The following is a 25,965-nucleotide window of genomic DNA, read 5'->3' on the forward strand; positions in this document are numbered from 1 at the left end:
CCAGCTCCTCCTGCAGGGGGCGCATTCGCAGTCTGCAATGCGGAATCAATTGAATACAGGATGAAATCGACCCTAGAAGAGATTTGTACATCCTGACTGTCATCCAACTTCTCTTTTGGCAACGGGTGGCTGACGATATGAGTTTCATCTGTCTCTCTTCCGATGGGAAGGCTTTGCACTCCTGAGTATTGAGTATCGCTCCCAAGAACTTCACCGTACTTGCAGGCTGAAGAACTGACTTTTCCTTGTTGAGTTGTAAACCCAGATGAATAAAGAGGTTCAAGCACGTGTCCACTGCCTTTGATGCCTCTTGCAAGCTTGGGGCCTTCAGCAGCCAGTCGTCTAAGTACGGGAATACTTCCAGCGACTGTCTTCTCAGAAATGCCGCTACCGGTGCCAGCACCTTTGTGAATATCCGAGGAGCGGACTTTAATCCAAATGGGAGCACCATGAACTGGAAGTGACTCTTGCCTACTGTAAAGCGAAGGAAACGTCTGTGAGCTGGATGGATCGGGATATGAAAATAGGCATCTTCCAGGTCTAATGTTGCCATGTAGTCGCCTGGGTTCAAGAGGCGCAATATGTCCTGGAGTGAAATCATCCGAAACGATAGTTTCGTGAGATAGGTGTTGAGCTCCCTCAAGTCCAGGATAGGACGCCACTTTTGTTTTGTTTTTCGGATCAGAAAAAATCTGGAATAGAAACCTTCTCCCCTTTGTGATAGGGGAACACGCTGGATCGCCCCTTTTTGAAGCATTTGTTGAGCTTCCTCTTGAAGAAGGTTCAGATGGTTGGAAGTAGCGGCGTGGGGAGCTCTTGTAGGTGGAAAGTCCTGGAATTCTAGAGTATGCCCATTTCGGATGATATTTAATACCCACTGATCCGATGTAATCTCTTCCCAGCTGCTCAGATGTTGTGATATCCTGCCGCCCACTGGAGATCCCAGAAGCGGAGGAACAGTTGGCAGAGTCGGGAGGCCGCTATTGACGCTTGCCAGCGTCCTTGCCCTGACGCCCCTGTCGTCCACGAGCGTTCTGGCGAGAGAAAGACTGGGATTGCGACTGCCTCTGATAGTATTGATTGCCGTACTGGGGCCTGTAAGACTGCGACTGCTGTGAATATCGCTGTTGCTGATAACCTCCTCTAGGTGAAGAGAAACCTCTTCCTCGTGCTCCACGGAACGGTGTCTTTCTATATTGCAGGGTCCCCAGAGCCCTTGCTGTCTCTGTGTCCTTCTTTATACCCTGTAGGGTATCGTCGACATGTTTCCCAAACAACATGTCCCCGTCGAAGGGCAAATCCAAAATCCTATTCTGGACCTCTGGCCGGAAGTATGTAGCTCTCAGCCATCCTTGTCGCCGAAGAACCGCTGCACTGCCTAGGGCACGGAAAGAGATGGTGGCGATGTCCATCGCGCAGTCAATCATTTCCGAAGAGGAACGTTGTCCCTCTTCCAGAAGTTTCTGTGCTTCCGCTTTCTGGTCATCCGCTAGCAGATTCACATAGTGTGCCACATCACTCCACATCTGGCGGTCGCACCTTGCTAGGATCGCCAAGGCATTCGCCGCTCTGACCAGCAAGCTAGCCATCGACGAAAAACGCTTCCCAGCGTTGTCCAACCTTCTACCCTCCTTATCCGGCGGAGTCGTGAGGGTGGCCGAAGGATTCCGCGATTTCTTCTATGCCGCCTGCGATATGACCGAGTCAGGTCTAGGTTGTCCAATCAAACAGGCGGGACTGTCATCTGGAGCTTTATATTTTTTCTCCAAGCGCGGAAGAGTTGGAATGACCGTCGCTGGGGTCTGCATCACTTTCTTCCCTTCCTCCCATATGTGCTCCACAATGGGAATCGAGCTCACGGCCTTACGGTATGCCTCTTTGAAATCGTATAAAAAACAATCTGTAGATGTTGTCGGCATCGCTAACTTAAAGCGCGCTGTGGCTCTTTCCATCAGGCTGAAGAAACCTCCTACATCAGCCGGAGGCGAATCGACCGGGTCTGGCACTGGTGAAGCCGGATCCGGAGCAATATATTGGTTCCATTCACTCTCTTGATCTTGGTTTTGCCCCGTTTCATCTTCATCCGAGGTATCCACTTGGACTTGCGGAGGATATGCCCTCTCATGTTCTTCCTGTGCAGGCCGCACTGACTGTGCTGCCACCACCTGCGGTTGAACCTGTGCTTGACCTTCCACAGGTTGCGACCCCTTCTTGCTCCTATACTCCTCCAGCATAGCCCTCAAGTCTGTCAAAAGACTTATAGGCATCGATACCATGCCCTGCTGTGGTTGGGTATCTTGGTATGCAACCTGTCTCTCTGGCCGCTGTTCCTTTTGATAATAATATTCCTCATCCAAATCCGAATCATGGTATTTCAGATTCAATTGTGATGGACTGTAAGCGTCCCCATACATCTCATTTTCCTCTTCTGAGTAGTCATCTTCATCCAACAAAAGGGGTGGAGGTAATGATGGTACCTTCCTTGGAGAAGTCATATCTGGGGTTATCCTCCTCCTTCTGGTGTTTTCTGGCGCTCCTGTCGTCAACGGCGTTGAAAACAAATCCACCGTTTCTATATTCTGAATCGTCGTCGACGGGAACGTCGACGAGAGTCCCTTCACCGCCGACGGCATCGTCGACGGAACCATCATCGTCGTCGGGTCCACCGTCGACGGGATCGTCGACGGAACTGTCATCGTCGACGGGTCCATCGTCGACGGGCTCGACGACGGAGCTGTCGTCGTCGACGGGCTCGTCGTCCTCGTCGCGGGATCGTCGTCATCGAGATTGCCACCGTCGACGGAATAGTCATCGTCGACGGGATGGTCTTCGTCGACGTGGTGGTCACCGTCGACGTGGTCATCGTCGACGACGCCGTCGTCGATCCAGTCTTCGTCGACGGAATCGACATCGAGGTCCTCGTCGACGCTCTCGTCGTCGTCCTCGTCGTCGCTGGATGGCTCGTCGACGACTGAGGAGACAAAATCACCTCAGATGATTTAGAGTCCTTCTTGACCCCTGTAGAAGCCTCTACAGTCGGTTTTTTGACGGACTTGGCTACTTTAACCTGGTGGGAAGGCCCAGCCGAGCTCTCATCCAGTTTAGCCTTTTGCACCTGCAGTGCCTGCCTTTCCCTCTCCTTTACACTCACGTGAGGAGATTCGATAGGCCCTGGCTTGCCAGACCTATCAGAGGTCACACGCACAGCCTTTAAGGGGGGTTCAGTTGAAGTGTCCACAGACGATCCGCCCCTCTTCAATGAAGTCTTTGAAGATGTTGATCTGGCATCTTCCTCATCACCAGACACTACTTCCTCCCTCCTTTCCAACTTCCTGAGCCACAGAAGCAGCCGTCCTTCACGATCACGGAGGGTTTTAACAGACATTCTCCTGCATATACTACACTTATCGACCTTATGGTCTGGGTATAGACAGTAAATACAGTCTTGATGTTGATCCTCTGTATAAAGTCGTTTTTTGCCACAAGTGGCACAAGACCTGAAAAGGCTCTTCTTTTCCTTATCAGCCATGACAAAGCTGAAAGAAATCCTTAAAGAAAACTGTTTAAACAGTACCTCAAGTTGAAGTTAGAGCAGAGCTATAAGGAGACTCCCTGTCACCAACGAAGCGGTAGAAAATCTGAGGCTCTGAGCTTTCTCAGGAAGGTTCTACAGGGTGAGGCTGATCTGATTGGTTGCTAAGGGGACTTTGGGTCTTTTTACATAATGACAGCTATAGGCTGCAAAAGATAATGAGGCCTAGGCCTAATTTTTTACCTTTTTTACACCTATTAGGGTGTATGTACCTATAGATATATATATATATATTATTACCGAGGCTCCCATTCCGACGACGGGGAATGATACAAGCAATGGGAATCTATGAAAGTTCCAATACTGGAGTAAATGAGTATTGCTTTTTTAATGTAACTAAAGTACCTTTTGTTAGAGCACTGTCATTTACAGACAGCACACTTTCCATTGAAATGAGCAATAACTTTGCACAGACATACATTTTTTACTGATAAAACTATATTGCATGCAAATGATAATGCGTGGAAAATTAGGTTTCTGTGAATATTTATCATTTGTGCATCACCAATTAAAGTGTCTTTATGTGTTTTGATCCTATTAAAATCTCTGTGTCCAGCGCACTTCAGAGTTACAATAAAAAATACTTAATTTTTGCTTCCCTAACTGCTGAATTTATACAGTTTATTTATAGGCCTTTAGATTTTGTTGTGTGTGGCAAAAGAACGACATCTTAAGATTGGCATATAATTCACTTTAAAAACTCCTCACTATGAAAAAAATAATGTCAGAAGATAAACCTGACATTTGACCTCTGTCTTGTTTAAGCACCAAATGTGACAAGATAAACAGAAATTAAAGTAATCTTTATTTATTGCTTGGATTTTTGGGACCCACCAAAAAAGATTGTGACCCACAGTTTGGGAACACTGGAGTAGAGTGTTGTACAGTGTAATGTAGGGGCATGGAGTGGAGTAGCGTGTCATACAGTAGCATAGAATGTAGTAGAGTCTTGTAGTGTGAAGTTGCATAATATTATTATTATTATTATTACATTCTTATATAGCGCCAGAATCGACCCCCGAAGGGGTATCTCCGCGCTTGCCTTGGGAACCCGTCCTGGTTTTTCCCTGTGAGATAGCCCCTACAGGGCATCCCCAAGGTGAAAGCCAGGCATCCCGCCGCGGGGGGGCCGTTGTGGAGATCAAGCAAGCTTAATGCCCAGAGTTGCAGAGTGTGAACCCATGACTAGGTCAGGCACCGAAGTGAGAATTATCGAGTCCATGGACATTTGAGCTCAAGACCCTGCCGCGTCGGGAATTGAACCCTGGTCCCGGGTCTGACCTCTGCTTCAGGGTCTGCCTGCTCTAACCAGTGAGCCACACTTCTCCATAGAGTGGAGTAGAGTGTCACAAAGTGGAGTATTGTACAGAGGCGTAGAGTGGGATAAAGTATCATACAATGGAGTGGAGTGGTGAAGCATAGAGTGGAGTAAAGTGTCAGAGTAGAAAGTTATGTTGTAGAGTGGCGTAGAGTTTAAAAGAGTGGACTGGCGTATAATAAATGGCGTACCCTGTCATAGACTGAAGTGGCGTGTCATACAATGTAGTGGACTGGTGGGTCAGAAAGTGTCGTAGAGTGGAGTAGAGTGAAGTATCACAGAGTGTATTAAAGTGTTGTAGAGTGGAGTGTCATAGAGTTGAGTGACATAAGGTGGAATAGTGGAGTGCAATAGTGTAGCGTGGAGTAGTGCGTCTCAGCGTGGAGTGGCAAACAGGGGGTTGGGTAAAGTGTTGTGGCATAGACTAAGTAGAGTGTGGTACACTCGCATAGACTGGAGTACACTGTTGTACACTAGAGTGTTATAGAGTGGAGTATTGTGTGGTATAGTGAAGGGACGTAGAGGGTCTTTAAGATGAGTACAGTCTTTTAGAGTGGAGTACAGTGGAGTGGCATGGAGTTGAGTAGAGTGGAGTAGAGTACAGTGGAATACCATAGAGTAGAGTGTCATACAGTTAAATAGAGTCAAGTGGATTGGCGCAGACTGAGTGGCAAAGAGTGGAATAGCATAGCATAGAGTGGCATAGAATGGAGTGGCATAGAGTGAGTGGTGCAGAGTGGCGTGGAGTAGAGTAGCATACAGTGGAATACCGTAGAATGGAGTGGCATGCAATTCAAAAGCGTATACTGGAGTGGCACACAGTGGAGTAGTGTGTCGTAGAGTGGAGCTGTGTGTTTTAGTGTTGAGTGGAGTGTTGTAGAGTGGAACAGCTTTGAGTGGAGTGTAATAGAATGGAGTTGCATAGAGTGGAATGGCACACAGTGGATTAGCATAGAGTGGAGCACAATGGTGCAGAGTGGCGTACTGTGGAGTGGTGAAGACTGGAGTGCTGGAGAGTCGAGTAGCATGTCGTTCAGTAGTATGGAGTGCCACAGAGTGGAATCCTGCAGAGTGGATTGGCATATAGTGGAGCAGTGCACAGTGGAATAGAGTGGTATGACGTATAGTGGAATAGCATAGAGCGGAGGGGTGCACAGTGGAGTATCATGTCTTAGAGAAAAGTGAAGTGTCTGTTCTCCTTTTGCTAAAATGACTGTGTAGTTTAATCAGCCATATTTATATTATCCATAATATGATCATAATACTAATATTTTTGACTTTGATACTGCCTAATTAAAAAAAAATATTAGCGCACAGTTTACAGCACAATGTTGTTTTAGATTTTAAGGCAGTTATTTGTTTAAAAAGGCATCTCTACATTATAGTCATTTTCACCTGCCAAAAGAAGATGAGACTGATTCACAAAAAAAAGTAGTAAACCTGCACCCTTAGTACTATCTCTACAAACAGTTGTACCTTTTCTATTTGTGGGAATTCACAAGAATTCTAAAAAGTATGCCTAGAAAGCTGCACAAGTCACAGGTTTCCAGATGTACCATTGGGAATGTCATGCAACATTGTGCTCATTTCTCTAATGTGCACAAAATCCGAGATACCTCTCGGCAGCATTGTTGCTAGTAATTATTAGGTGTTTTTGAGTCGAAGACCCAAGATGCAATTTTGACAGGGTCCCAATGTCAGAAGTCCATGCAAGTTACTGCAATTGTATATCTCTAGTGTTATAGGCAGTGCTTAATTTCAGCCATGAGTTGCCAGTTTGGGGGGGGGGGGCATCGGCACTCATTATTTGGGAACAGCACTCATTTTTCAGCATTTACACGAGCAAGAGCGGGAAAAACACACAAAACAGAAGGATAGAGGAAGATGAGAAAAATGTCACAAAGGGAGAATAAAGTATCCTGAAAGAGTGAGATGAAGAGGCAGGGAGTGTCTGCTAGTGGATTCAAGAGGCAAATTTAGGTCTACGGCTGCATGTTTCTGAACAGCGTCCTGGAAACCAGCACTCATTCATTTACTAGTTAAGCACTGGTTTGTTGGGTTCATGATCCGTTCCTGAATAAGCACACAGCGCGTAGGTCTGGTGTAGGCCATCCCACATAGCCCAACTTCTTATGTGAAATGGACTGCTGGTGCATCAGGGCTTTGTGGTGGACCCTCGTGATGGCAGTCTGCATCACGACACACAAATAAATATATATATATATATATATTCACAACAGGATTCCAAAGGTACAACCATCCACAGGAACGGCGCAAGACCAGGAAACAGACTCCGTGGGCAAAGTTCAAATAGAGTGTTTGTTTATTCAAACATCAGATGTCCAAATGATGCGTTTCGGCCACCAGACATGCAGCCTTGTTCACTTGTCTGGCGGCCGAAACGTATATATATATATATATATATAATATATTTATTTGTGTGTCGTGATGCAGACTGCCATCATGAGGGTCCACCACAATGTCAGAGAATTGACACATTCTGAACAAAAATGATTTAGTAAACCACATCTAGGAGTGTACTAATAGAGGAGAAACACCAAGATATAACTGCTAGCAATCTTACCTGATTGTGTTATCTGAAGAGCCACTCACTACTAGCCTATCTTTATACTGCAAGCAAGCGATGCCTCGTTTATGGCCATTTAAGGTTCTTACAAATTCGCATGTGCTTGTGTTCCAAACCTAAAACAGGAAAGAAATAAGGGAGGAAACATACATTAAACTTCAATCTAAATATAGTGTTCAGAAGTAAATTGTAAAATAAATGACTCTAAATGTACATTTTCAAAAGCTTGCAAAAATACAAATTCAGATGAACAGTTTCTAGTTCCTAATTACTGCAACCTTAACATCTGTACACATCTTACCTTTATTGTTCTGTCTCCTGATGCGGACACAATGTACTTGTCATCAAAGTCCACGACATTGACTGCTGCTCTGTGTCCAACCAGTACTCTTCGGAGAGTAATTTCTGTGGGAGAAGTCATGTCCCAAACTGCAATGGAGCGATCTTTGGAGCAAGTCACCATCATCCCATTATTAAAACGTAAATGTAACACTGCTTCACAATGATGAATTAATGTGTTCAGCATCTCACCTCTGAGAATGCCCCAAACCCTGCAACGACAAATAAGGTTAGCAACAGCTGAGTAATACTTGGCAGATTAAAGTGTAAAGTATGCATATAAAATGAGAAGCAATTTATGTCCTTGAACAGTACAATTGTTGTAATCACAGCTTCAAACTGCAACTATTGTTTCTCGCTCAATCAATCGTTTTAATTGAAGCTTGCTCCTATATTGCTGGACGTGGGGGGGGGGCAGTTCAACGAATGATAAACAGCGATTTAGACAAAATATATTTAGACTGCCATTACTTAAGACAAAGATCAAATATATGTTCACCCCTCCCCCGATCACTGGACTCTTTCCGGATAACTCATTTAAAATAATATTTTCACTGTAGGTCGATATGAACGCGCTCAGTTTACTATGTTGATGATTTTTTTTAAGCCCGAGCTCTCGTTTAAACCATAATCCAAACCCAGTGTTAATGCTCTGTATACGACAGTAAATAACTTTATTGTGGGGTATTACTGCTCTAATTAATTGGCTTTGCGGGAAGCCTGTGGAATACCTTCCTGTAGCAAATTTGCATTTGCACTTTTGCGAGCTACACACGGCAGAAGGAGAGACTGGAGGATCCTGGAACCCTATAACTTGGTTCAGCAAACGCAGAGGAGGACATACACGCGCGGAACCTAAAGATGCAAGGGCACAGTGTTTTTTACAACCTTCGCTTTTTCCAAGGTCCTTGCTGATTGTCTCACAGCGAGAGACACACCTCAGCGAGTCACGCGCTACACAAGTGCACTCTGTGGATAGCAGGGGACTGTTATGTTTGTCCCTATCTAAGGTCAGGCTAAGGCAGGGTATGAAATATAATTTAAAAGATTTTTTCCTTTCTGGGTATCTGATGAACCCCACACAGTTTGTTAAATCCCCATTTAAGATTGTATAACAATATCGAGGACAGAAAGCGCCTGCAAAAATATCCACTACCCTATTGTCACGGAATACTGGTCATTTCAGATGTCCTATTCTTAACTCCACATCTTGTCAGGAAGACAACAAGCTGTATCTTTAACACCGTTTATCTCTGACATATCCCCAGTACACCACGGGGTCCACAGGGCTGGGCAATAAGCCCAATTCTGTTTAACATCTATCTACGCCCTCTTTTCCCCCTTATTAAGTCCTTTGGGGTAGACCTGGTCAACTATGCGGATGACACTCAATTTATATTCTCCCTGGAGGGGAAGCAAGCGGTGTCTATGGACACCTTCCAGGAGTGTAAGTGTCAAACTGCAAGTTGGCTCAGGAAAAACTCCCTACAGCTGAACGGGAGAAAGACTGAGGTGGTGTACTGTCCAGCTACCAGAGTGTCCCGACATCTGCTGATAGAATTTAAACTCACTCCGGAGAATGAACCTTTGGTGCGTAATCTGGGAGTTATGGTTGATGAAGATCTTCAAATGGACATACAAGCCGACAAAACTGCCAGTGTGTGCCTTTCTCTGCTACGTGTATTACGTAAGATCCTTCCTCTACTCCCAGAAGACCCTCGACCGCTCGTGGTGAGAAGTGTAATACTGAGCAGGTTGGATTATAGTAATTCCCTGTACTTGGGAGCACCACTATACATTGTGCAGAGGCTACAGAGGGTGCAGGCAGTGGCAGCAAAGCTGGCGCTAAACAGACGTGGGTCCTCTACGACACTGGCATTAAAAGATCTCCATTGGCTGCCCATTAAGGAGAGAACTTATTTTAAATCTCTCTGCATCGTGTATAGGGCAGCAAATGGACAGGGTCCTATCCCTGTGCAAAAAATGTTTACTTGGTATAACCCAAGTAGGCAGCTCCGATCGTCCAATACCAATCTGATTACAACCACCAGATTTAAGAAATCCCGGAAGAGGGGCAGAGCTTTCAGAATACTGGCCTCACAAATCTGGAATGGGCTGCCTCTGAATCTTAGGCAGGTAAGTTCATTGACAGGGTTTAGGAAGAGCCTGAAAGCCTGTCTCTTTCCAAGGAATACCTATTAGCTCTCCGGACATTGACAATTGAGTTTGCTGTATTGATGTTATTGTAACTAAGCGCCAGGATACCCGTAGGGTCGCTGTGTTTGCGTTATATAAATTTTCCTTCCATTCCATTCCATCTTCATATCTCAAAGACATGTCATCAAGGTGCGTAACTGGTGCAAAGCATCACCACTGTATCGGTCACTTGTACCTTAAATATAATTGTAATCAAGATACACAGATGTGGAATTAAGAATAGTAGCTTTATAACTTACCTCGATCATATAGTGGCAGTCAAAATACTAGAGTCAATATTTTTGCATGCCGATATTAACAACTCTATAATGTGGCATTCTCCATGTTCAATCACATATAGAGGAAGTAATTGCTATTTATGTCAGTGGAGTGCCCTAGACTCCTCTGCTTCAGTGTGCTTCCACATATTACCCCCACACGTTGAACTTGTATGTAGTGATATTTCAAATAATTCTATTGCTCTACCTTCCCACCCCAAGTCCCAAGTATTTAGAGTTTTCATAAGAAATCAAACTAAGGATCTTCCCAAAGTGGTGATCTATGGGAAACTAGAATGTGCTGTATCTACATGCGGATCAAAAGAGATTACAGTGAACTCCTTCGTTTACAGGAAAATGATCACCATTGTGCCTACTTGTAATATGGTTGAGGTGGTAACTGCAGTGGACATGTAGTATGTTGGATATATCTCTTGCTCTAATTAGACCCTTTCACTCCCTGGCTCGGAGGGTAGTCTCACGAGGGAGAGCAAATGAAGGGCAGAAATCTAGGATGAATGAACAACAGATGGGTAAGGATTCCAGAGCTCTTATAGTTGACAAATGTTGTATTGTTTCTTCATGGAGTTATACCTGAAAAGAGAATAGGACTGCCGCCTTTAACAGAGACATAATTGCAAGATCAACTAAAATAAATGCGTGCAAGAGCCTTCGTGCAAACAAAATGTTAAAAGGTGGAAGTAAGAAAGTAAGGACCACTGGTGGCTCACAAATTTCTGAAGGCCCAAGTTAATTCCTTTCATGACCATGCAGAGGTAAAAATGCCCCCTCTTTCATCCTCGTATGCAAAATTAATAGGCTACTCCACAACTCTCCAAAAAACTGAAGGTCAGTATGTTGAGTGTAGGGAACTCCCAGCTCATAGTTGAACAGTGTTTGCTCTTAGAAGGTATCCATTAATGAAATGTATGAATTAAAGGCTAACAACACAGCTAACTTTGGTCAGCAATAGTGTACAGCACAGACTAACAGTATGGTGAATTTCAATGCGTGGTCCTCCCTTTCTGGCCTTTGAGGTCAAGCCAACATAAATCTTTATTGGTAGCTAATTAAAACCATTCCAAATTTGGTGATCAAAGCCATATGATAATCATTGTGATAAATAATGTTAAAAGTAGAATACTACAATCAAATGTTTCAATGTGCCATAAAGAGTGCTGGTGCCCTCTATAGACCTGCCTCGTAAGAAACATTGGGGGTTATGCTAGTCTGAAGTAAAAGTTAGTCGGTGGCACATGTAAGTTGACAATGTCCCCGCAGGCGGTGTCTCTTATGGTAAGTCTGTGTTGATCACACTATGGTGATGGAGCTGATCGATGCATCATGGATGGTAGCCTATATACAATTGTAAGTTTGAATCCATGCGTCGCTCTAGTTTTCTGGTTGATGAATTACTCACACTAGGTAACCATATTGCCCCGACAACTGTCACCTCAGGTCTGTGTGGCTACAGGATGACTGTCATGCTGTTTGAAAATAGGTAATGATTTGGAGGTTACAACTGCAATTTAAGACCCAAATCAACATTGTTATTGCAGCATGTTTTAGCTGTGCCTATTAAAGAAGATCCTCCCTTTCTTCCATTGAAAAATCATTTGAACCTGGTGGCTTCTTGTGTCCTTTCAGTCTTTAATTATTGTAATATTCTCATCTTTAGTCTTCCAGACTATCAATTGGGTAAGTTACAGCAGGATTAAAGTGTTGCCATCCGGAGGGTGACTGGGGGAAGACTCATGTTAAGGAGGATTAGTGGGCTCTGCATTGACTACCTATGTCTCAAAGGATTATTTGGGAACAGCACTCAAGTATAGTTGTGAGATTCACAGGCGCTATTTATGTCTTAGTTCCACTTGCCTCAAAGAGGGTTTTTTTCTCTTAAGGTATTCTAGACCTTTATGTTCAACAGTGCTGTTCTCTCCTGCATGCTCTGCAATTTAAACATACATGGTGATGTACTTGCAGACCTCAGCACATTCAGCACCACCGTGCATTCACAAGGGCCCTCAAGATGAAGATGTATTGCTGACTCTTGTGCATGCCTTTATTAGATATTTCATTTTCCAGACCCTTTTATCCAGGCTAAACTTTTGTTTGTAAGTTTCTAGTGCTTTGAGGGCCCTCGCTGGGCTTGGTGTCCTTTAGAAAATCAAAAGCAAATTAAATCAATGTTCTGTTTTGGGACTTACCTTGGTAATGACTTTGTACACACAATGCTGCCATGCTTACCATAGTCTAAAGAATAATGGGATGAAATCAAATATGATAATGTGACTTTCATGGAAGAGATAGGGGTACTCAGACCATGGATGTAAATGAAATGCTGCCTCAGAAGAGGGTGTGGGAGCCCACTGCATGGATAGATTCAGACTTAGTCACTGCATTTGAGACCATGGACCATGCTAATCTTTTTGATCACCTGAAAGATGTGATAAGTCAGGGGCACTGCCTTGCAATGTATTCTATCCTTTTATTAGGATTCAGCAAGAGCATTTTGGTAATGTCTTGTCTGCTCTCTCCAGTATGATGTGGAGTGCCAGAGACATTATTCCTTTCTCCTTTATTATTTGTTAGTTGCTCCCACTGGCCCTGGTGATCAAATGTTCTGGTTTTTAATATCTCCTTTACACTAATAACACTCAGCTCCTTCTCTATTTCTAGAGGAGCTTTCAAAACTTAACTGTAAGATTAGATTTATTGGGGACAGTGCAGAATTAGATACAGGACAAATGGCTGTGCTCCTCAACTGTGCAAAGCCCATGCAGTACTCTTCACCTGTCTATTATTGTATGAGATAAGAATTATTCCCTTACATTTGCATATGGCTCTTCATCAGAAAACGTCAGATAAATTACTGCAAAATGTGTACGCAGTTCAAAATATGGTCAATAGGGGGTATTGGGTCTGAAAACATGATCACCTAATGCAAAGATGCCAGTGCATACGCCCACAAATTCTGATCACATTCATTTTAGAATTATGTACCTTATGAGGAAATTAATTAAAGCTCAATATTTGGCGGATCTTATCACACTGTAAATCTCCACTATGCTTTTTCATTATTAACAATGATCCTAAATTGTTTGTATACAGGTGCATTCAAGCAAAACCTGGTACCATGTCACTTAAAGATGCTAGTGCTGACACAGAAAAAGCCTTTGACTAAGTGAACTGGATTTTCTTAACCAGAACTTTTTGCCACTTTGACACCACCTTTTTTCACATGGTAAGGGCTGGATATCAAGCTCCTTGCTTATCTGTTCCAGTAAATGCACTTCCTCTGCTCCTTTTCCCCAGTATAGAGGCATCAGGAAGAACTGTCCACTCTCCACATTACTTTTTGCTCTCTGCATAGAATCTTTTGCGACAGGGATTGGAGATGAAGAGAACATATCCGGCATCCCATTTGCCAAGCAGTAACATAAAATTACACTTTTTGCGGATGCTGTTCTGTTCATTTTGACAAATCTAGCCACTTTCTTATATCATCTGTCAACCCATCTGGAAAACATATTTGGCTTTCAAGTAAATATTAATAAATCAGAAATACTAAATTTAACATTGCCTCCCACAGAGATTGAAACACTAGAGTTCCAAAGGTTGTTTAAATGGACATACAAATCAATCAAATACCTTGGTATTAATATAACCCAGTTTAAACAGATCAGTACAAATCTAACTATCCCCTGTTGCTACAGACTCTAATAGGAGTCGCCCTTTTGGTTACCACTTTTTTTTTATCTTAGCTTGGTAGAACCAACATAATTAAAATGGGTGTTTTAACGAGGGTGTTAGGAAACTACTGAAGACCAGTCTGTTTCCAGTGCAGAATTAGTTTAGGGTCTGTTTTTTGCTTCTGTGCCTGATATACCTTTGGCTTTCCTAGTAGCTTATGTTTCTTAGAGGCAATTTACGCTATTTCAGAATGATCGTTGTGCTTTATAAATGCCAAAACTAAACTACAACTAAATTTGCATTCTTTGGTTCAAATAAGCCTTTTAGCATGTCTTAGATGGTATGCAGACATAATATTGAGTTTTTATTATCGACCTACAGTAATATCAGGTTTTAAATATCGTAGGGACAGAATATCGATGTCAAGAATATCGGTGGCCAGAATATTGACATTAAAGTAAGTAATATTGTTTTTTTTATATCGAAGTAAGTAATATCGAAGTAAGTAATATTGAAGTTAGTAATATCGTTTGCAAAAATATTGTTGTCAATAATATCAATATTTATATTAGTGTTATGTATTTTGGAATGTATTTTATATGTATGCGTTTAAAAAAATGTGTAATGTTTTTTAATTATTTTTAAATATATATATTAAATGTTTAGAATTGAGTAATGTTTTTTAAAGTAAATTTTGCGTTTTAGTATCAGAGCGGGTTGTGGGTTTATGGGGGAATAGGGTGGGAAGTAATTTAATTATAATTAGTTAATATTTTAAATTTATTGTTATTGATTGTTAATTTATTGTTAATTAATTATTAATTGGTAATTAATTTGTATTAATTGATTAATTTATAATTATATTGATTGTAGTGAATGTATTATTACTTTGTATTTATTGTTATTGTAAATTAATGTATGGTTAATTCTTAATTGGTAATGTAAATGTAAATGTAAATGTGTAGGCATTTATATAGCGCACTGCTACCCGTAGGCGTCCTGGCGCTTCGACCGCCGCGAAACCCTTCCTGGCTTCCCTGAGAGATGGTCCCTTAATGGGTATCTCCAGGGTGAGGCCAGGCATCCCCGGCGGTCTGGGGGGCCGTTAATGAAGATGAGGCAAGCTAATGCCCAGAGTTGCCGAGTGTGATCGCTGATCAGAGTGGGCACCGAGGCGAGAGAATTATCGAGTCCGCTGACCCTGGTCCAGAAACCTGCCGTGCCGGGAATCGAACCCTGGTCCCGGGCCGTCCTCTGCTCTCGGGTCTGCCGCCTCTAACCAGTGAGCCACACTACTTCACATTCATTTTTTATTAATTGATGAATTGACAATTACATTAAGGGGTCGATTCCGATTTGGGAAAAAAAGCGTCCGTCCGAATCGTATCCGAAGCCCTCTCCGTACGAATCGTACACGTCCATCCGAATCGCGTAGTACGATTCGTACGGACAGTTTCCGTCCGAATCCTAGCGACCCATACGAATTGCACCGGAGATTCCGTACGACTCGTACCCTCACAGTGGACCCTACGATTCATACACATGCTGCACGACCCGACGAGTACGATCCAGACCGTGGAATGGAGGCGCAATTCGTACGGTACACGTCAGGTAAGTGCGATTCCTATGGAGGGTCACACATTTACATACACACCGTACGGTGCATATACCCCATGATCTCAGGGGTACGGTGCGTACCCCTGCAATCAAGGGGTGTAAGCACTGTACCCCATGATCGCAGGTTGTACGCACCGTACACCTTGCGATCATGGGGTACGCACCGTACACCCTGAGATCATGGGGTACGGTGCGTACACCCCATGATCGCAGGGGTACACACCGTACCCCTGCGATCATGGGGTGTACGCACCGTACCCGGAGGGGCCCGTTCCGTACCTGTTTCGAGGCGTACTCTGCTTTTCCGACAGTTTTCAGCTCCCGTAGGAAAAGAGTTGTACGGAGGGTCGGCGGGACGAATCGTACTTGCTGGGTCGGGGAAACCTGCTTCGAACCGTACAAGCGTCGCTTGCTGCGTGTTCCGGCGGCGATTCGTACAGGAATTCTAGTCGTACGGTACCTGGTTTGATTCGTACGGGGAGCGTCATTGGGTGAGAATTGTACTACGTCGTACGTACGGGGACGTTGGAGGGTACGATTCATATGGGAAAAAGACTCCGTAGGCTATTCGGAGTGCTTTTTCCCCGAATCGGAATCGGCCCCTAAATGTCTTATTTTGTATGTGTAGTGGGTTGTGGTTTTATAGGGGTATAGGGTGGGCAGTAATGTATTATAATTAAGTACATTTACATTTATATTAATTGGTATTGATTATTAATGTATTGTTAATTAAATAATAATTGGTAATTAATTTTTATTAATTGATTAATTGATAATGAAATTAATTGTGTAATTTTTTATGGCTAGCAGGTTGTGGGTTTATAGGGCAATAGTGAGGGAAGTCATTATAATTGAGTACATATTATTTTTTCTTAATTGGTTTTGATTATTAATTTGCTAGTTAATTTTTAATTGGTAATTAATTTAATTCATTGAATAATTAATAATTGCATTGTGGTATTTTTTATGTGTAGTGGGTTGTGCGTTTATAGGGGAATAAGGTAGAAAGTAATTTAATGTTATTTAAGTAAATATAAATTTAATTGTATTGGTATTTATTATGAATCTTTTTTGTTAATTATTAATATGTCATTTATTTCACACAAAATATTTAATTAATAAGTATGTTAATTCAACCCCTACCCTATCCAACACTTTCCCTACTGTTGCACTCACCAGAGTGGGAATAGTAATTTTAACCCCTGCACTATCCAACACTTTCTCTACTGTTGCACTCACTGGAGTGGGAATAGTCATTTTTACCCCTACGCTATCCAACACTTTCCCTACTGTTGCACTCACTGTAGTTGGAATAATAATTTTTACACCTACACTACCCAACACTTTCCCTACTGTTGCACTCAGTGGAGTGGGAATAGTAATTTTCATCCCTACGCTATCCAACACTTTCCCTACTGTTGCATTCACTGGAGTGGCAATAATAATTTTTACCCCTACGCTATCCAACACTTTCCCTACTGTTGCACTCACTGGAGTGGAAATAGTAATTTTTACCCCTAAGCTATCCAACACTTTCCCTGCTGTTGCACTCACTGGAGTGGGAATAGTAATTTTTACCCCTATGCTATCCAACATTTTTCCTACTGTTGCACTGTTTAGAGTTGGAATAGTAATTTTATTCCCTTTGCTATCTAATTTTTTTTAAATTATTTTAGGTAATGTAGTATATAATACATTTTAAAAAGATTAAAAATAATGGTCATTTTTCTTAATTTGTTATATATATTTATTTAATTTGTATTTATATTATTGTTTTATGCGTATAGATTTATTTGTAATTTATTAGATATGTTTAAACAATTTCTAAGTTATTAAAATAATAATTTGTGAAAAATATTATCAAGTATATATATATTTTAATTTATTTTTACATGATATATATATTAGTTATAATTGTCAAACATTCTAAAATATTTTTATCTATGTCTATTTTAATTTTATGTAATATTTACTGTATTTTACATTATTTTTGTAACTAAAAAAACCTGATATTTTTAAAAACGATATTTTTGACCGATAATTTTTTCTCGATATTTTTGTACTTAACTTAATGTAGATAGGATGTTGATATTCTTGACTTCGATATTTTTGCGTCGATATTTCTGTAGGTCGATATTTTGACTCTCGATATTCTGTCAGTGATTTATCTTCAATCTAGTAGGATAGAGTGTATCTTTGTAAATTTAAAGGTCTTTCGTGCTACATGGAATGTTAGTGGCCCGCTAACCAGAAAGGCGCCATGGTCCTCTTGTTGCCACATTTCATTCACATTTGGGGAATAATGTTAATGCTACCATTAGTCATCAACATCTTCAAAGACAAATTATATTTTACCTAATGTAGGCAAGAATAGGTGACACATCGAGTGACATATCAGTATGGATGTTTCAAGAGTTTCTATACAGCAATAATAGCTAACTACAAAGGAAGTTTCATTACAAGCTTAAGCATTAATAAGGGTGCTCAAGATAGGGAGCTGTAGGGCTCCCAATAAAGTTGTTCCTTTGGAGAATCTCAATACACTTCTTAACACAACTTACTGCATAGAATATTGTCTTTGCAATCTCACATGTGAGCCATCTGTTTAATCCAGGGGAAACTAGTGCCTAATAACACCGATGCAATTAGCAAGAACATTTGGATTTTACCATATGAAGCTCAAGATGTTAAAGAGACCATTTCAACATTACTGAAAACAAAGCCTTAGTTCTAGATTACATACCAGCCACTGTATTCTTGGTGGACTACAGGCTTTGGACATGTTATATTGTTAAGATAATGAATGCCGTTCTACCATACATCCATTTCTAGAAACCTGGAATATATATAATACCAGATCATAAGCAAGGTAACAGGTAGGTTTCATTCAATTATTGAGCAATGTCTTTACTAAATTCCTTCCTCAAATCTACTACTAATTAGACCCAACAATTGGTTACTGCATGCAGCATTATGGATCATTGCAAGGCTGAAATTGAGAAGGACAATGGAAGCCACAATGTAGATTGTTAGCCTCATATTATTAAGCAATAAATATAGGACTTTCAAAGAAGGGGACCTTGTTTTTTAAATGATTTAATTAAGACATTTCATTTGGTAGTTTGGACAGTTCTATGTTGTTCACTTGCTCAGCAGAGATTTGACCAGTCTTTCTTGCTCTTCCACGTGGGAACAAGAGTTAGCAGGAAAGTCTGATTACCTGTTGGTATGATGTTGTCCAGCTTAAAATGAATGCCCTAAGTTACAAAGAGTGGTTATCCTTATTTCATATTGTTGCTGAGTCATGGATTTGTAAGGAGTGTGAGCCTCAGTCAGTTTCATCGGCTGTACATGCATATGAAAACAAAGGTGTTTCAGCTGCTGTCTACTGAGCAGACATTTGTGGTTAGTATAGCCTGCAGGAGCTGCTGGGTGCAAAGAATATCTTTCTGTGCCCCCCTGAACTTAAAAAAAATAATCATTTAGTTTCTCCCAGAGCTTAATTATGAGCATGATTCACAAAGGTAACTTATACCTTTGAGTAGCTTACACTTTTAAGTAAGTTTACTACTTTTCAGCATTTACAAACTCTGAGTGTAAGGCAGACTCCTCAGGCGGACAGAGAGCTACACATGGTAATGTATAGGGGAAAATAAAAAAGTTTATTTAACTTGAAAATATATATTACAAATAATTTCTGTTAAATATTAATGTAAATCATCTTATAGATTTACTTTAAACGCAAACCAAAATTAAAAAAATGCTTTAGCACTATCGAATTAATTGTGAATTAGATCTTTAATTCATGGAAATATTAAGTTGAATTAAAATTATTTTTCTGAAATGTATACAAAAAAAAATGTACGCCAAAAGAAGAAAACAAATTAATGTGCATTAACAATTGTTAAAAGCAATGTATAAAATGTCTTCATATCATTTTTTAACAAAATGTAATTTTTTTAAAATTAAACATAGGTTATGAAAATATTGTATAATTAATGTGTGTTTAAACAGGTTATGAAAATATTTTACAATTAAAAAATATGGAGTATTTTTACATATATATTTAATAGCAAAGCATATTTATTTGTACTTTTAATTATTTTTGATCTTTTAATTTACCTGACCATTACGACTTTGGGGGTTTTATTTTAAAGTCCTACCTCCATTGTCTTTTATGGGAGGCTATTGCAGTACCACTGGTTGACCATACGTAGTGGTGGACTGGCTACAAAAAAAAATTCTCATTAGTAAACTATACTCAGAGTCTGTGAATACTGAAAAGTAGTAAACTTACTCAAAGGAGTAATCTTGCTCCAAAGTGTAAGTTACCTTTGGAAATCAGTCTCAATACATGTGTGACCCTTGTTTTGAACAAAGAGTGGGGGTGTCGTTTTGGGAGAGCTAGAAAAACTATTTAATATGAAAAATGTGAAGGAAATGTAATGATCTATGTCTATGGAAAGAAGGGACTTGACCTCAACTCATGAGGAACCCACACCATCCACGGGCCCCCTTCTGAAAATGGGCTGAATGGTTTGCAGATCTTGGTGGGGTGGGCGGCGGTAGGGGGGAGCCTACAGAATGCACCAGGCATCGCCGGCATGTGTGATCTTCACGGGCCCCAAAGCATTACAGAGGTGCTGAGGAGAGTGGCCTGAATACCCGAGGGGTATTTCAAGACTGTTCCTTGCTGAGGCAGACAGTAGTGACATGTTTTACTTGAAGGTACAACAAGTGTGGTGCGCGCGCATTGCAAGGAATGCGAGGTATGCAGCTGGCACACGGCGTGCTGTCTTTCTTAGAAAGATGCACGCAAAGGCCAATAGCATGTGAGCAACAAAAAAAGCACACGCAAAAGTGTGTGCTGCGAGTTGAAAGTGCTAACTAGAAGCTTCGCAGAGCAGCGTATGCGCGTTAGCTCAGGCGAGACCTAAAAAAACATTCTGGCCCTGCCCCGAGGGATGCCCCGAGGGATGGGGTCCCTGGGCCATAATTGGCCTCTGGAGGGGGGCCACGAGAGAGAGAGAGAGAGAGAGATAGATATTCATCACCAAATATCCAATTCAGGACAGAAGAGCACTCCTCAGGTTTCATACACCATTTATTGCATCCAACAGACGCATTTTGGCAGTTAGGGGTAAGTTAGGAGAGCAGTGCATAGTTGTGTCGAAGCTAAGTGGGATCCAGTACAACAAAAGTGGTGAGCAGAAATAATCGAGGGAACCAGGCTGTACCCTGCATTGATGAGTGAGAAAACCCAATAAAGTAAAAAGACAAAAGGAGAGGACAAAATAGAGAATTCAGAGGGTTCGGATTACGGTAGTGAAACTGATTCTGGTGATGACTTTTTAAATGTGTTGTTGTCAACCTGCCTGCCACTTTATGACGTGGCCCCTTCTGAAGGGATGAGTACTACTATTACAGGTGGAAACTCTGAAAGAGCCACCGCCCCTGTGAATCAGAGTCAGATCCCTATGGGAGAAACTTCAAGGATTCGTGCTCCAGAGAATTCCTCTGTTCTTAACAGGCCATGGGATAACCGTTCGTGTTACTATCGATCCCATAGTTCCTTTAAATAAACCAGAGTTGTCTGGGGGTATGACACATGCTTTGATGGTTCCTACTGAAGAACATACATCAACCAGTGTTCCTGTTGCCCCAGGATGGGGAGGAATGGGAAGTAACCCTTTGGTCCACTTCACCTCATGTTGCCTCTGCGCTCCCGATGTTAAACATAACAGGACTCAATCCCATAGAGGAACCTGGCTAGATTCCTCATAATTCTTGCATGTTGATCGGAATTCATCCCAGTGTATTTCAAGCAGCAGTTCCAGAGGGGGAATAACTTTTAATACCCTTGGAGCCCAAAATGGTACCGATTCACAGAGTATTGAAGATTTGATTAGATTATTTATTAGGTCCTCTAGAGGTTGTGGAGGTTCAGAGGTGCGCATAGAAGTCCAGTCTGCTGAGTAGGAGACACCCATAGATGTGGCCAAGCTGAAACTGGAGTTAGATGAGACTATAGGAAATCTTGACCTTTCCCATTTAGATACCTACCAAGCAAAAAGCTACTGTGTGTGTTTTGATAAAGGACATATAACAAGTATAAGGACATCAGGGATGAAATTGCAATTTAAGGAACCGATTGGTAGCAGTGGAGTGAGTTAGATAAGTGGGAAAGCAGGTGGGCTAAACATAACATAACAGGACTCAATCCCATAGAGGAACCTGGCTAGATTCCTCATAATTCTTGCATGTTGATCGGAATTCATCCCAGTGTATTTCAAGCAGCAGTTCCAGAGGGGGAATAACTTTTAATACCCTTGGAGCCCAAAATGGTACCGATTCACAGAGTATTGAAGATTTGATTAGATTATTTATTAGGTCCTCTAGAGGTTGTGGAGGTTCAGAGGTGCGCATAGAAGTCCAGTCTGCTGAGTAGGAGACACCCATAGATGTGGCCAAGCTGAAACTGGAGTTAGATGAGACTATAGGAAATCTTGACCTTTCCCATTTAGATACCTACCAAGCAAAAAGCTACTGTGTGTGTTTTGATAAAGGACATATAACAAGTATAAGGACATCAGGGATGAAATTGCAATTTAAGGAACCGATTGGTAGCAGTGGAGTGAGTTAGATAAGTGGGAAAGCAGGTGGGCTAAAAAAAGATCAGAAGAAGTTGAAGGTAGTATCTGCCACTGGGAGCAAGGACAAACCACCTCCTTCTTTATTAGATGAAGAGGAGGCTCAGACTTTCCCGTTAAGGGAGGGGCCCGGTGGGGTTACATCTGTGTACCTAGGAGTAAAGGTGATCTTGCTGCCTTTACAAGTGATTTTCCTAAATTGAGGGAGAACTCAGTGTTGTGGTGCAGCCAGGTTGACTGATTTGTCAAAACTTCTCAGGTGTCATTGGTAGATTTGAATACCCTTTTCAATATTGTAGTACCACATAATGTGTGTAAAGGTGCTATTCAGTGGTGGGAAAAGGAGCCTCAAGGGAACCCAATAATTCATGCGCCCCTGCACATGGTGATGGAAAAGTATCAACAGGTAATCAAATTTTTTAAAGGGAAAGTGCCAGCTAAAAATAATGGTTGGGTCAAGATTGACAGAACTACTTAAGAACCTAAACAAACTGAGCATGCTTTTCATGAGAGATTGTTGCAATTGTTCAAGCAGCATAGTGGAATGAAAAATCCAGAAAGCAAGGATATGGGAAACCTGGTGTCCCGTTTGTGACAGGATTGCAGCCTGAGATTATATTAGTACACTAATATTAGGACACTTTAGGAGGATGAAGAAATAAGACCTGCTCAGCATACATTGCACAACAAACCCCTCGAGCGAAAGACAAAAATGGGTACCAGCTGTTTCTAACTACAAGGTAAGAATCCCTCTCCTGACCCCAAGATGGCTACCATAGTTTTCCCTACCACCGGACTCCGACCAGACCTTGAACACATCCCCCCATCGACCTAAATGGCAGCCCCAGCTCCTTCTCTGGTTTGTTTTTACCCCCACCTCCTTCTTTTACCTATATCCTCTAGTGGGGACATGCTCTTCCACTACTTGACTCTGTTACTGTAGCCTATGTATCTATTCAAAACGGTTGTTCCCGAATGTTGAGACCTGAGCAACATGGCTGATGCCCGGTGGAGTTGCTAGATGGCTAATGAGGAGATTGGCCCTGGTTTCCCCCTCGAATGTCATCTACCCAGCCGGACATTAGACACAGTTCTTCCTCGTCTCCCTACTATGGCTCCTTCCTCCCCTCCTTTCCTACAAATTCTCTCAACCTCGTTGTTTGTTTACTGTACCTTACTACGCTATTCTAACTGATGTAACTTGTAACACAACGTTCCTCCGGTATAGCGCTCTGATTCCTCTGGGTCTAGCCCGCGCTATTTAAACCTTTTTAGATGTACCTTGTAATGCAATGATCCTCTGGTTAAGCGCTCTGATACGTACGGGACTAGCCAGGGCTATATACATTTCTCAAATCAAATAAACTCAAAAATGGTTTTCATGAACGCTGAGACCTGAGCAACATGGCTGATGCCCGTTGGAGCTGCTAGACAGCTAATGAGGAGATTGGCCGTGGTTTCCCCCTTGACCGTCACCTACCCAGCCGGACATTGGGCCCAGTTCCTCCTCGTCTCCCCGCTATTACTCCTTCCTCCCCTCCCTCCTATGAATTCTTGCAACATTGTTTATGTGTACTGTATCTTACTATGCTATTGTAACTGATTTAATTTTTACCGCAACAATCCTAAATGTAAAGCGCTCTGATACCCTCTTGGGTCAAGTTTGCACTATATAAAACTTCATAAATAAATAAATATTGATGATTCAGCATTTGATTTGTTGGCAAAATAAATTGATTGATGAGATCTTGTGGTATGCAAAGTTTTGCAGTGGCAAACTAGACATGAAACAGTAGTGGTTGAAAGAAAAAGTTCATGTTGGTTCAGATGAAACAGCGGAAAGTGGAGGTCAGAATCAGCCATAAGTAGGAAATGATGTTGGTGGTATACAAGGTGGTGTGTAACAGGGAGAGCCCATGACGCAGGGTGGAAATGGTGTACCACTGGGTAGATGTCATGGCAACCCAAATTACCCGAGTACTGGGATCCATGGTGCAATGTTGAAAAAATATAATCCTTTTTATTACTGTAATAGGTTGGGTCACTGGAAGCGGAAGTGCCGCCTCAACCCCAATAAGGGAATGAACGATAATCAAGTTCAAAATTCAGGGTTTGTGCAGGCACAGATTCGAAACCCTGTACAGCCACAGAGTGTGCTGAGGACAAGGATGCAAGGTCCTATTATGCCATAGGCTCCAGTTATGTATGTCCATCAAGCCCCTATTGCTCAGCAGAGTATAAATGGCCCTAGATTTAATTCGAACCAAGATCAACATTTCAACCAGAATTCTTTCCAGAATCAAAATCCATTTCAGCAGTTTCTATGTTTGATTGATTTGATTGCTACTGCTCTTACCAGTCAAAATGAAGGTGCCAGAGGGTGGAGGAAGATTGTGTACTTGTCACAGTCTTAGAGGTAGATCAAAGTGGTTAATTTGTAGAAGGTGAGGAGAATGGCCACCCCGTGTCATTATTAATCGACACAGGTGCTACCCATTCCACTGTTAGAACAGTGGAGGTTCCAAACCTACCTCTCTCGGGAAAAATAATCCAAGTTGTTGGAGTTGCTAATAATCAAATGGCAAACCCTGTCACACGAGAAGTTCGTGGTAAAATTGGGTCCTTTGAAGAAAGACACCAGTTTGTGGTGGATGATTATAGGGCTAAACCTTTTTGGACGTGACTTGCTATGGAAGTTAAGTTTTACTATTTATGGAAAAACGAACGTGTGGAGTTTCTGACTCATGATTAAGATGTTGCCAAGGGCCAGCTATTGGACTGTGCCATTTGATGACTACCAAAGAATTACCGCCGGATCTTAAGGATAGGCTGAAGCCTGAAGTCTCTGACTTTTCACGGAAGGATATAGGCCCATAAAAGGAGTTGAATCTGTCCATATAAAAGTCAAGCCCAATGCTGAGTACCCTCAAACTCCTCAATACAATCTAACGCCTGAAATGATAGCTGGAATTACACCAGTGATTGAGTCAATGCTGCAACAAGACATTTTGAAAGCGATAATGAGGAGTCCATATAATTTTACCATTATAGACTAGCGGTAAGTAGCACATTGTGCAGTAGCGTAGGAAGATTAATAACATGTTTTCCCTTATTTTCCTGTGGTAACAAATCCAGGTCTAATACTATTTCAAATTTCATGTGAGAGGTTTCCTGTGATCAATTTGTACCAGGCTTTCTTCTCTATACCTTTGCATGAGGAGAGTCTGTACCTTTTCCCCATCAGGTTCCAAAACAAAGGGTATGTTGAGAGCCCTTCGATCTTTAATCAAATCATTAAAAAAGAATCTTGAGTACTTGGTAATTCCCTGTAATTCTGTGCTGGTTCAGTACATCAATGACCTGTTAGTGGCTTTGGATACTTAAGAAGGCTATAAACAAGACAAAATTGCATTGTTAAACAACTCAGCTGAGAATGGACATAGGTGTCCTGAGATATATGCAGTAGTGCCAAAGAAAAGTCCAATATTTAGAGCACCACACTGAAAAGGGAGCGAGGAAGGTGTCACAATAGAGGGTCTCTACCATCATAGAAATAAGTCCACCAATAACCCAAAGGGAAGTCAGGATGTTTTGGGGAATGGTGGGCTACTGCGGACAGTGGATAACCAAATTTTCCCTAGCGGCCAAGATGCGAAGTGAATAATCTGATACCATGGGACGATGACTGTTTGGTT

General features: G+C 41.9%; 1 protein-coding gene across 2 annotated transcripts in view; it reads right to left on the bottom strand.

Moving 5' to 3' along the window:
- BTRC (beta-transducin repeat containing E3 ubiquitin protein ligase) overlaps positions 1–25,965 on the bottom strand; it is a 1,268,207-nt gene that overhangs the window by 229,589 nt on the left and 1,012,653 nt on the right. For both annotated transcript variants that reach the window (XM_086922668.1, XM_086922669.1), the window contains 2 exons: positions 7,799–8,048; positions 7,495–7,613 (listed from right to left, as the gene is read on the bottom strand). In XM_086922668.1, the coding sequence (XP_086778794.1) occupies positions 7,495–7,613; positions 7,799–8,048 (369 nt within the window). The remainder of the gene's footprint in view (positions 1–7,494; positions 7,614–7,798; positions 8,049–25,965) is intronic.

The sequence above is a fragment of the Lissotriton vulgaris genome, chromosome 5, assembly GCF_964263255.1.
Source record: "Lissotriton vulgaris chromosome 5, aLisVul1.2, whole genome shotgun sequence".
Taxonomy (NCBI): domain Eukaryota; kingdom Metazoa; phylum Chordata; class Amphibia; order Caudata; family Salamandridae; genus Lissotriton; species Lissotriton vulgaris.